This window comes from Chrysemys picta, chromosome 12 (assembly GCF_011386835.1).
Source record: "Chrysemys picta bellii isolate R12L10 chromosome 12, ASM1138683v2, whole genome shotgun sequence".
Lineage (NCBI taxonomy): Eukaryota > Metazoa > Chordata > Testudines > Emydidae > Chrysemys > Chrysemys picta.
The window spans coordinates 42188444-42201240 of NC_088802.1; the positions used below are offsets into that span (position 1 = coordinate 42188444).

The window sequence follows — 12797 nt, forward strand, 5'->3', positions numbered from 1 at the left end:
CAATCTGTAAAAGGGGATTTGATCCCCTTTGTGAAGTGCTTTGAGATCTAGCGATGAAAAGCGCTACATACTATATATACAAAAATATAAAGAGCTGGGTATTATTATTTATTTACTATTCAATCAGCAGCAGGCACCTAAACTGGCACTTAAATTAGGGTCCTGCATTTGAAAATTGGCCCCTAAGCGTCATAGTTCAGATCAGAACCACCCATTAGTGCCCCAGCCCAGCGGGCACCGTGCAAACAGCTCCTCCAGCCTGCGTGTCTCTCCTCAGGAGCCGTGTGAAGGTGATGGAGGAATCTTCCCGTCAGCGCGAGGCGAGGCTGCGGCAGGAGAACGAGGAACTGGCGGCGCAGTCCCTGTCCCACTGCCAAAGCGCAGAGCGGGCCAAGTCGGAGCTGCTGGCACAGCAGCAGCGTAGGCTGGCAGAGCTGGAGCAGGAGAAGGTCCAGGAGGTGGAGAGGCTACGGGAGCTGCAGCGGTAAGGAGGGCTAGGGGAGGGGACAGCCAGCCTGGTGGGAGGCATCTGGGGTCCAACGTTATTCACCTCCCGAAGGGGCTGAAGCTCTTGGAAAGATATTGAATCCGTGTCTGAGCAGACTGGAAAATGGGCCCAGCTGAGATCGTGGTGTCAGGAAAAGTCAGGCTACTGCAACGGTGTGAACTAACCCCAGCCCTGGTGGGAAGTGATTAAAGGTTTGTCCCGATCTCCTGAGTTATGCAGCTTAGCCACGAGCATTTGCATCTGCTTGTGGCAGGCAGCAGGCCTCTGAGCACGGGCTCCACCTGGCCGGTACGCGTGGGACTGTCGCTGTAGGGCACAGGGACTTGCACCTGTGTAGGGTCCTTTGGGGTTCACGGCCATTATTCTCCCCCATCCACCCCTCTGCTCATGCCTGGGCAGGAATCAGCAAATTTCCTCTAGGAATGAGTTGTCTCCACGAGCTTATCCGGTGACCCTCCACCATCGCCCACAGCCAGGGGCCGAGATCAGCCGGCTGCTCCCATTCAGCTCTCGCTGTGTGTTTCTCTGGGCTCTTGCTGTGGCAACGAGGGCCATGTGTCTGAGCGCTGACTGCGGCATAGGCTGCAGGGAATGTAAATAACTAGACCTGGTTAACGGGCTCCTCCCCTCTGGGTCCTACAGAGCGTCCATTCTGGAGATGCGCAAAGACCACGAAGAGCAGCTACAGAGGTTGAAACGACTGAAAGATCAGGAGATTGACGCGGTAACCAGTGCTACCTCCCATACCAGGTACCGGCTGCCACCCAGCACAGCCTCCTTGCCTTCGTCCTTCAGCTCCCCACCCACCCCACGTAGACGGTGATGGAGGTTGGGTTCCTCTTCCGGTTCTGAAGCAGAAGCACAAGCAACTGAGTAGGTTGCTTCTTCCCTTCAGGGCTCGGAGAGTCTCTGAAAAACAGAGCTCGGATGCTCTCTCACAGCAAGCACCATAAACCTGACAGCCCTCCATGGGATGGCTGGGGAATAATCACACGCACCCAGACTAGATGGTCACAGTGGTCCCTTCTGGCCTCGGAATCTATGGGCACAGTCCCCAAGCAGAGAGCTGTCTGCAGGGGAAGGCAGGGCTGGGGTGTTGGGTGGATCCCAACCAAAGGGAGAACACCTAAATTGGTGATGTGTTTGCACAGAAGCCACTGGCTCAGCAAGTAGATTGCCCTCACCACCTCTCAAGCTCTGTCAGTCAATAAATGAGCTTTGTTTACCCCTGAGAAAAAGCAGCTCCTGTCCTTTGCTGCTACCGAGGGGAGGGGTTAACTGAGCAGGAGAGGTTCAGGACAAAGCGATCGTACCCACTCAAGCAAGGCGGTGCATATTTATTGCCCAGGGAACCTGCTGCGGAAGCCACAGGTTGGGCTCAGAATCTAAGGTTTTGTTTTAAAGTAAATCTTTCTAGCCCCTCGTCACATGAGGATAACGTTGAAAACATGAACTCAGTGTGAACCGATGCAGCTACCACGTAACTGTGGCCCCACCCCTTCCTCTTGCAGGTCTCTGAATGGCGTCATTGAGCAGATGGAGAAGTTTTCCAGTAACCTGAGTGACCTCTCTTATAAGGTGGAGGCTACTCACCACAACACGTCGCAGGAGCTCGAGATTGGAGCCCGTCAGCGGGACGAACAGCTCAGGGGTACCTGCTTTTTATTTTTTCTAGCAATCACGGTCATGGTTATTTATTACAGTAGCAGTTAGGGGCCCAACCTCAATCAGAGCTCTATTGTATGCACACACACAGTCACTGCCCCAAAGAATTTACAGTCCAAAAGGAGATGTGTATTGTGGAAGCATCTATGAGCCCTAATCATGGACCAGGCCCCATTGTGCCAGGTGCTGTACAAACAGAGAGCAAGATGATCCCTGTCCCATTTACACAAAGGGAACTGAGGCACAGAGAGAGATTAAGTGACTTGCCTAAAAGCACATATGGAGTCTATGGCAGAGAATTGGACCCAGATCGCTGTTCAGTGTCTTAATCACAAGATCATCCGTCCACTCTAGCAGATGTTCCCATCTGTGGCTCTCCTACGCACTTACCTTTCTGAAAAGAACATTGCCTTGTCCAGGGCTGTACCTGAGCAAGACAACAGCGCCAAAGATCCTCTGTGCTGAAAGCGGCTCCCTGGGAATGTCCTGTAGCCAGACAGCACTCCCAGCGAGAAGCCATCCCAGGTGGCTGGGACTGAGGGTCAGTTCCCAGCTGTTGTAAACCAGCACAGCACCATTGGAGTGACACTGGTTTAAACCAGCTGAGGATCCGGCCTTGCAACTTTTTTGCAAGACGGACACAATGGTGGCTTGCGCTGGACTGTGGGATTAGCCTGTGAATGGCTGCAGTTTGCTGCACGGTGGTTTTTCTCCCCTCAGTGCTGCAGGACAGACTGACGCGACAGCAGAGGGACATGGAGGAGGAGCGGAGCCGGCTGCAGGAGGTCATCGCTAAAATGGAGGCCAGGCTGAGTGAGCAAACTCGTCTCCTGGAGCAGGTGAGGCAAGGCCAACAACCTGGGTCTTCAGCCTCTGTTAACGGCTCTGACGGGGGGGAGAGGGGGCCTGCATGTTCTGTATCCACTATGGGAACTCTCCTCAACCTGCGGAGAGCCATGGTGAGAGGCCAATTTTTTTCCACAGGTGAAAAACTGTCTTCCTGCTTGGTGGGGGAAAACTCAGGGCAGGGCCTGAACCTCCAAGGCTCAGGCCCTGCCCTGAAGTCAAAGAAAACGGAGGTGGTGGTGGAAAAATATCTGCGTTAAATATTCAATTTAAGGCATGATTGTACCATAGGCTCACGTAACCCAGGCATTGCTCTCCCCCATCTGCTGTCGTCTCCGCGCTCTAGGAACGCTGGAGGGTGACAGCAGAACAATCCAAAGTGGAATCTCTACAGCGCTCGCTAGAGGAACAGCGGAGGGTGATGACCCAGCAGCTGACCATGGAGAGGGAAGAGCTGGAGCGGGCAAAGGTCCGGTGTTGTCATGATGTTTAATGAACGTGATGGTCTCAAGGAGGAAGTGTTCCCATTATGTAGCATTCATTCAGATGGCATCAAGGCCAGGAGAAAAATCCTTTTGCTGGAGGACAAAGGGCAGGATGGAAATAAATCGACGTAGAATTCAGCATAGCTCAAGGATATTAACCTAATAGGAGTAGATTTGGGGGCGGGAAGCAGTTCCACTCAGAGATTAACCACTTGGGACTTCAGTGAGGCATCACAATACCCTACGCTTCACTTGGCAATATCTTGCCCTCCTGCTCAATCAGAACCATAAGCCAGCATGTGACTTGACCTATCAGACTTCACTTGTCACTCTTGGGCAAGGCGCACGTGCTCCTGGAGCGCTTCGTGTTTGCTGGGGTAGCACCTGTCTGCTCTTCCCAGAGATGTGGCACAGTGATCGACAGCGTGAGTGACAGAGGCGGCGTTGGGATGGCACTAGTCAGCAGGAAGGTGGTAGGCTTGTCCGGGTTTGGCAGACATTGGTTGTTGTACAGAGTAACAATGACACACACTAGGTCACGTGAGCGAGAAAACCCACCGATTGTGGCTGAAGGCAGGAAAATAATGTCAAGTGGAGGGTGCTAGTCACTCGGTACTTTTAAAACCCATTGCTGTAACGCTCCCCTCCTGAAAAGCACTCCTGTTTCAACCACAGGGTGGTGAGATCTGCTGTCACTGCCTCTGCTTCATTGCCGTGTTGTGGGAACAGTGCAAAACCCCTGCCCCCATAGTACAGAAAGGGGGTTCTGCTGTCTGGGTATGAGAATGATACCCAGTTCCCAGGAGCAGCAGTGGAAATCTTAGTAGCAGGAATCCTTTTCAGTCTGAAGGCAGCATAAGGAGCTCCTTTTCCATTCTTCCTGGTGGAAGGGGTACTCTCTGTGACCTCAAGTCAACCTTCCCTACATCTCTCTGGTTTGGAGGACTTGGTTGCATCTCTCATGCTTTGCTCCCACAGAACGTCTTGCTGGAGGAGCAGAAGTCAGTCATGCAGAAGTGCGCGGAGGAGCGTCGAAAACTCGCCATGGAGTGGTCGGAGTTCCACACCCAGCAGAAGCTGAGCAAGGAGCGGATGGAGCGTGACGTCGACCGTGCCCTGCAGATAGACTCCCAGAGGGAAGGGGCCATCATGACCCTGGCAAAGGTACAGCAGTCTCAGTGCAGCACTTTGCCTGTAGCATGTGTTCCTGCCGTAGGAAGGAGTCTTCTATAGGGGGACATGGAGCCCTGAATAACGTAGGTGAAGGGAAACCTTCCAACCCTTCCTCTGACTGGCCCAGATTCCTGAGCCAGCTGTTCTGTCTGGGCAGGGCGAAGGAAACAACCTGAACGCTAATGCTTGGGGACCTTCCCTGCACAACAAAGCCAGCGCTCTAGTAAATGTACAGCAGGGAACAATCCTCCAGTGGGCCAGGGGTTTGGGGGGGGCTCTTCTATCACGGATCTCTCTGAGCACTTGGGTTGAGTGCTCGGGAGAGGAGCCGATAGAGAGCCACCATTGATGCTCTCTTCCTAGGAACAAGCGGATCTGAAAATCAAGGCCAGTGAGCTGAGGGCTAAGGAGGAGCAGCTGGCTAGAGAAAGGGAATCTGTGGAGCAAGAGAGGCAGGAGCTGAGACTCGAGAAGGAAAGGGTTAATGCGGCCGCTTTGCACGTCAAACAGAGGGCAGAGGAGATTGACGGCATGAGCAAGGTAGGAAGGACGACTCCTCCTCTCTTAACCCCTTGCAGTCAATGCACCCACAGTCCTTCCCCATTAGAATCCAGGAAAGGCCATACAGGAAGTGGAGGCAGCAGTGGTGTAGGGGCTTGAGAATGGGACTTCAGTTCCCCGCTCGTCCAGTGACATCCTGCGGGTGACCTTGGGCACCTCAATTCTCTCTCTCTGCCTTGGTTCTCCATCTGTAAGGGGGGAGAGTGATATTTCCCCCCCCCCTTGATAAAACACATGGGGATCTCTGGCTGAAGAGCTATAGAAGTCAACAGCCAGGAGCGATGGTTCTTTACATGAATGTTTGTTAGTGATTTAGCACTTGAAAATAAAAAAGGGATACAGAGACCTGCGTCGTAATACAAGGATCTGTGTGTCTGATCCATAGTGGGGGAGGGGGAGGAGAGTACCCAGATGGCTCAGGAGGTAGGAGATGGGATACAGAGCCCTCCACCTCTGACACAGATTCAAATCCCAGGCCAAGTCCCTGGCAACCAAGAGCCATTCCTATCGGGTGGCTGTTGGGTGGCCTGCATGAAATGAACTTGGTCTCACTTGAGTTCCCAGTGGACGAGCCTTGGCAGAGAAACCATGGAGATGGAGCAACCCACTCGATCCTTGAGAGATCCCCCAGGTCCTGGTTGAGACCCATGAATGGGGTGGCCTAGGGGAAGCTTGCCCTGCTGCGGCACCTGCCTTACTAGTGTGGTGGGTAAGCAGAGGATGGGAGTGTCCAGGATGTCGTGGTCTACACAAAATGAGCCGGGGTTTCCAGAGACACTTACATGGGTCTTTCTCCTCCCCGCTGGGCGCCGTCACGCCCTTGCTCCCCCGCCCCCCACTCACGCTCTGTGTTGCTGTGTCCCCCAGCTGTCCTCGCAGAAGTACGAGGAGGGGGAGAGAGCCCTGCTAGAGGCGAAGAAGGTGGAGTCAGAACATCAGACGAGGCTGGGTACCGTGCAGCAGCGGCTGGAACGGCTGAGGCAGCAGGAGCAGCACCTGCACCAGGCAATCAGATCCTCGCGCTTCCCCTCTCGTTTTTTTTCTATGTACCGCAACATGCCAGACCCTAGTAAACCAGCCTTTCTCCCTCTCTCCCCTCGGGCCGGGTAGGAGCGCCAGAACCTGGCTCATCAAAGGAGACAGCTTGAACAGCTGCGAGAGGAGCTTCCGAACAGCCCGGTGCAGTTCCTGACCAAGCCCCGGGGGCCACACCCAGGTGCTCAAACCAAGAGCCTCTCCAGCACGCACTGTAAGCTGCTCCTTCACACCTGCCCACAGAACAGCTCTTGAGTGGTTGTTCTCAGTGATTGCTCTGTAAATATATCAGGGGGGAAGCCCAGAAAGGAAGAAGAGCTATTTAACCTAAAGGACAACGTTGGCTCTGGAATAAACTGGCCATGAGGAAAGTTAGGTTGGAAATTTAGAAGCAGGTTTCTAACCACCAGAGGAGAGGGGTTGGGGTACAGTCTCCAATAGGAGGAGTGGAGGCAAGAAACCAAACTGGTTTTCAGGTGGAGTTTGATAAATGTATGACCAGGACAACGTGCCGGGGTTGCCTGTGATAGCAGGCGACTGGACTCAATGACCCAAGAGGCCTCTCCAGTCCCGTGTTCCTGTGAGCAAGGAAATGAGAGGAAAGGCATGTCTACACTACACCTGCTACAGTGGCACAGCTACGGCACTGCAGCTGTGACACTGTAGTGTAGACGCTTCCTATATCGACGGAAAGGGGTTTTCCATCAGCGGAGTTAATCCATCTCTCTAAAAGCGAGTCGCTAAGTCAACAGAAAAATTCTTCTGTCAGCCTAGCCGGGTCTACATCAGGGGTCAGGTCAACCTAACTACAGTGCTCGGGGCACGACATTTTTTGCAGCCCTGAGCGACTTGATCTAATTTTAAGTGTGGACCAGGCCGAAGGGACAGCACCTCCTGTATCTTTGTGTCACAGAGCGGGTGGGGCATCTCTGTGGTTCAGCTCTCTGGCTTTCAAAGGATAAAGACCTGAGTCGAGTTCTGAAGTCACCTCTTCGCAAGAGGGAGCTGGGCTCGTGGTCGGAGCAAGGGATTGGAGTCAGGAGTCCTGGTTTCCATTCCTGCCTCCGCCACTGACTTGCTGCATTGGACAGGGAAAATTGGTTAACTTCTCTCTTTCCCTTCTGTAAAATGGGACTAATGAGTTGCCTACTCCAGAGGGTTAATTAAATGTTTGTAAAGTGCTCTAGGATCCTTGCGTGAAAGAGGCTATAGAAGTGCCACATAATCATTATAATTAATCCCCACAATTTCCTCAGGTCCCAGGAAGAGGGACTGCCATACTCCCCCAGGACATGAAAACACGGGCACAGCAATAATACTAGGAAAGCTTAGTGGGTCCAACTTCCCTGCCTCCTTCTGAGTGTCTCTGTAGAGAATACACGGATGTCCCACGTTGCTCTAACCCTGTGTGTATTCTGCACTATTGTGCTTTCTTTGCAGATTTCCCCCCTCCTGTTATAGACTTACCTTGGCACAACTCTGGCAGGACGGGGGGCACCCAGGGCACAGCAGGAGCGGGACCCGCTGAGTTGTATGCCAGACTAGTGCTGCTGAAGCACACAGCCGAGCGGGTAAGATGAGGTTCTGTAGCATTTGCTCCGATGTAAAAGGGACCCAACATCAGGTCTGCTACTGAGCTGGGCTTTGGCTTTGGCACCATTCGGACTCTCCCAGGAAGAGGGAAAGAGAGGGCTCAGTGCCACCTGCCAATGGGTGGATTTTTCTCTGAAGGTTGTTGCTGGGCAGTAAAGCTGTTTGTTCCGTGATGTGCTGCAAAAGGGTCATTTTAGAGAACAGACACCCTGGTGTTTCCCTGATACACTTAAAGCAGAAGTGGATGAACAACAGAAGCAATGACAGCCATAAATTCTTGGACAACCACATCGTCAAAGCTCCTAGTTGGCTTGCCCCACTTGGGCTGCGAGTTAACAGCCTTATTCACCACTGGAGTGGGGTGTATGTACTGCTCCAGACCCAGTTTTCTGAGATCCTCAGATGGAAGGTGTCTTATCAAGGTGGTTAATCCCTGTTCTTCTGGTGCTTTGACGTTCCCACTCCCTCCAGATTCTCCAGTCACTCGCCTGCTCTTCCCCCAACACCCCTGCAAAATTGGGATTCTGCTTTGATCCCTTAGAATCCTCATGTTCCTATCTAGGAAAGAAAGGTTATTCAAGTTGGCTGTATGGATCCCATTCAAGGTGCACATGTGCCTCATGCATCCTTAACTGGGATCCACACAGACAAGACATTTTGGAGAACCACAGTTACAACAAAGTAAGTAACTGTACTTGCTGGTGCACTCACCTCCCAAAGCCTAGGCTTCGACTGCTTCTGATACTTCCCTTATATGTCAGTTCCTAAGACAGTGATTATCTACCAGGCATGTGGGCATCTGTACTCTACCTTCAGGGAGTCCAGCCACAACCAGTGATGGCCCTTCCCATCTTTCTCTGCAGGACCGGGATTTCTTGGAAGACGAGCAGTTCTTTCTAGAGACCCTGAAGAAAGCTTCCTACAACATGTCGACAGCATGAGTCCAGCCCCATGTGCAGCGCTGGTTGAGCTGGCGTTTTCTACGAAGACGACGGGGGATTTTGTAATTTATAATCTTTTTTAAAAATCCAAAAATGAATGGCTGGAAAAATATAAATTGTCAGATACATTCAGTCAGGCAGCAGCTAGTTTAAAAAACTAAACAAAAAAATGACCCCTTCGCGTGTGAATTTTTAACTATGTCCGACTGAGAGCCCTATAGCCTAAAGTCTTCCATTACTTCAGCTGTGAGCCCTTCAGAGCCTGGACGGTCTTTTCATTATGCCCATCTCTCTCTCTCTCTGGTTTATGCTGTCACCTATCACCATAGTGTTGAAGCACCTTCCGTGTACAACAGCCTGGCAATAGCGAAGTCCTTAGGGATCTCCATGGAGTCACTGGCCCATGTGAGAGCACCTAGCGATCTGTACACACACCACCAAGAACAGGTACACCATGGGCTGAACCAGTGCAAACTTTCCATGTATTGCCCTGCTGGAATGCCTCAGTCATGACCAGCAGGGACTACCTCCTCGGCCTGAGCAGGTAGTTCAGTCGCCGTGGCCCATTTATAATTTATCCTGTCTCTTGGCACCTTTGTTGAAAGCCTCAAGTGTGGTAGGGGGTTATGGTGATGTGCACACTTGTGCACTGGGACATGGCCTAAGACCCACCACACTCATTTCACATTAGCCAGCCAAAGGACGGCTCATCTGCTGTTAGGGTTGCCAACTTTCTAATTGCACAAAACCGAACACCATTCGCTTTTATGGGCCCCTTAATCAGCCAAGCCCCGCCCCCTACACAGGGCTCGGCGTCCTTCCCAGCACCCAGCCCCTGCCGGCCCCTACAAACAAACACACAAGAACACACAAGGACAGATGCAAATACAGGTACCTTCTCCTCCAATGAGAACTCTCTCTCAAACTCCCCTGTTTGCTGCCGCTGCTCGCAGCTGTACCGCTGCCTGGCTGGGCGGCCGCTTTTATGGGCCCCTTAATCAGCCAAGCCCCGCCCCCTACACAGGGCTCGGCGTCCTTCCCAGCACCCAGCCACTTCTTCCCCAAGGCCCTGCCCCTTGCCCTGCCCCCACTTACTCCAGCCACTCTCCCTCTGTCGCTTGCTTGCCCCCACCCTCACTCACTTTCACCGGCAATCCTATCCGCTGTACCATGGCTGTGTCCAAGGCTGGATGTTGAGTGATAAGGGAAGAGTGAAGGAAACAAGAAGGAACCAAGTTTTTGTGATTTAGGAATAGTTCACTTCACTTCCACTGCATCTCAGTGTCTTTAATGCTCTGCTATCTTCCCTCTTCCCTTTCATAGGCTGGGTTAGAGCCTTGCAACCTAACCTGACCTGAACCCAACAATACCTGACTTCAAGAGCTAGTGTGACACTGCCTGAGGGTACCCAGGGGTGTGAGGCACCTTGCTACCCCCTGCCCTTAGCATGAGGAAGCCTGATCTGTGCCAGAGGGTCAGCTCGCCAACCCTGGCCATGGGCAACAAAAACACTTCCCTCCAGGCCTATGCAGGCCCCACTCTCTCTACAGGCTACTGCTAGGCACATTCCAACCCTCACATAACCAGCCCCTGTTCCACTGGGCACTTGCAGAATTCACAGGCATGCTGCTTCCACAGAAAAGTCCTGCCCAGTTACCCATGTCCCTTCAGATCGCTGCTCCGTTTAACACAGCACTGAGATATTTTTGTAGTGAAAATAAGTAACAGTTTATTTAGTGAAATATAGTCATGTAGTAACAAGTAGAAGTTTTGGAAGCAAACGGTTATCTGTAAAACAGGGCTGTCGATTAATCGCAGTTAACTGATGCGATTTACTCACAATTTTTTTTAGTTAAAAAATTAATCGCAGTTTTAATCCACTGTTAAACAATAGAATACCAACTGAAATTTATTCAATATTTTGGATGTTTTTCTACATTTTCAATTATTTGATTTCAATTTATAATACAGAATACAAAGTGTGCGCGGTCACTTTATATTATTTTTATTACAAATATTTGCACTGTAAAAATGATAAACAAAAGATATAGTATTTTCAATTTACCTCATCCAAGAACTTTAGTGCAATCTCTATCGTGAAATTGATGTAATTGAAATCGATATATTTGAAAATGTAGAAAACATCCAAAATATTTAAATAAATGGTACTCTGTTATTGTTTAACAGAGCGATTCATCGCAATTCATTGTTTTAATCGATTGACAGCCCTAATGTCAAATAAAATCATAACCGCATTCTAGAGCCTAGACCGCCATGGCTAGTTACTGTCCTGTCTTATAGCCAACGTTTCTCAGCCAGGTAGGCTGTGTGCCCGTTTTCCTCAAACAAGTCACATGTTCAGCTTGTCTCCTCCGTGAAGGGTGTCTTTCTGCACCCTAAGTTACAGCACCTACAATCTATTGCAGTGGTTCCCAAACTTGGTTCATGGCTCTTTCAGGGACACTTTGTTTACCTGAGCGTCCACAGGTATGGCTGCTCGCAGCTCCCAGTAGCCACGGTTTTACCATTCCCGGCCAATGGGAGCTGTGGGACGCGGTGGCCCGGCCCGTTTCTGATCTATTGGCTTTACTTGTAAACAGGATCCTCCCTGCTGTTTTTCCTGTGTGCTCCTTTCTTGTCGACTTTACAGTCTCTTCAGTAGCATCAACTCAATCAAGCAAATAGACTTACAGTGTTAGACATGCAATACACAATGACCAGCCAGAAAGACAAACATTTACTCCCCTCTGCCGGTCCAAAATCTATTTCTCACCTTCTGGTGACCTGTTTTAACTTACATACCTTAAGAATATAGCTTTCAGTACAAATACCTCTTAACTAGCCTCCGTACGTGCATTTGCAATGATTATGGTTCCCTGTGGGCTACTGGCACTCAGTAGAGACCTTACATGCCATCCTTTGGCAAACAGTTATGCATGTACCTCATGCCGGGGATCCCTGTAAAACTGTAAGTATCCCTTACGCGCTCTGCCAGTTGTCATCAAGAGGTCAGGTTTGGGTTGAGTCTGGAACACAACCCAACACTCTTGGGCTTGGGTCAGGGCGTCTCTGATCTCCTCCTGCCCGTGGGGTCAGTGCACCAGTGGCTATATGACCCGCTGCTGCTGGCCACCACCACCTGGCTGTGGTATGCCTGCAGTGGAGTGTGTTGATGAGTCCCAGCACAGCGAGGTGGCGGTAGCCAGCAGGCATGGCACATACAGCCGCTGCTCCGTTCCCTTCCCCGACAGGAGGCAGTTGGAAACAGATCACTGGCCCCAGGTGTGGGGAGTAGGAAGCCCCACCAGGCTGAGCCCCAAGGGCGAGGCAGCAGCAGTGCTGACGGAAGTTCGAGGGAAGGGTTGGGTTCGAATGACTCAGGGTTGGGTCAGGTTTGGGTGACTGGTCTAGTCTGGTTCATGTCCGGCTTTAGGCCTGAGCAGGCTAGCAGAGATGCTGTGGGGCGCTGGCAGGTTCCGTACCTTTGGAGAAGAAGCTAGTTTGATTGGGAAGGGGAATTACATTCTTGGGGTTGGTAAAGGCGCATAGAGCCTTCCAATGCTGGGTCACTGGTTAAAATCCAGCCTAGGACCCTACTGTCTGCAGAATGTTGTGGATTCTCTCTCGGCCATGCTGGTTCCGCTTAGCCTTGCTCGCTGGCTGCTGATGCAGCGTGGGAGGTTTGTGTCTTTGTTGCTGTTGTGAGTGATTTAGTCAAAGAGCCGTGGTGCAGCTCCCACATTAATACCAGAGCCGTTCTCCCACTCTGCTGTAAGAACACAACGACCTTGGATAAAGAACACGAGCCTCTCAGCTGCTGACGGAGGGGAAGAGTGCTAGCAGTGCCAAATGTTTTCTGCTAGTCTTAAGACAAGCTTCAATTTTCATTACTCTCAAATGCAGCATGTACCCAAAGGGAGAACTGGTCTCTCTGCATCTGCTCCACACCACCCCCAGCATTTGCTTTTATATTTTAAATAATATAGTAAA

General features: G+C 51.4%; 1 protein-coding gene across 8 annotated transcripts in view; it reads left to right on the forward strand.

Annotated features, from left to right (window-relative positions):
- FBF1 (Fas binding factor 1) overlaps positions 1-8939 on the forward strand; it is a 33926-nt gene extending 24987 nt beyond the window's left edge. For 5 of the 8 annotated variants that reach the window (XM_024101676.3, XM_042841136.2, XM_024101678.3 and 2 more), the window contains 11 exons: positions 278-484; positions 1151-1258; positions 2020-2159; positions 2894-3012; positions 3366-3488; positions 4483-4668; positions 5041-5217; positions 6106-6243; positions 6349-6487; positions 7714-7844; positions 8730-8939. In XM_024101676.3, the coding sequence (XP_023957444.1) occupies positions 278-484; positions 1151-1258; positions 2020-2159; positions 2894-3012; positions 3366-3488; positions 4483-4668; positions 5041-5217; positions 6106-6243; positions 6349-6487; positions 7714-7844; positions 8730-8807 (1546 nt within the window). In that variant the 3' untranslated portion in view covers positions 8808-8939. The remainder of the gene's footprint in view (positions 1-277; positions 485-1150; positions 1259-2019; positions 2160-2893; positions 3013-3365; positions 3489-4482; positions 4669-5040; positions 5218-6105; positions 6244-6348; positions 6488-7713; positions 7845-8729) is intronic. The other 3 variants (XM_024101681.3, XM_065562737.1, XM_024101679.3) reach the window with 2 other exon arrangements.
- Positions 8940-12797: the final 3858 nt, after the last annotated feature.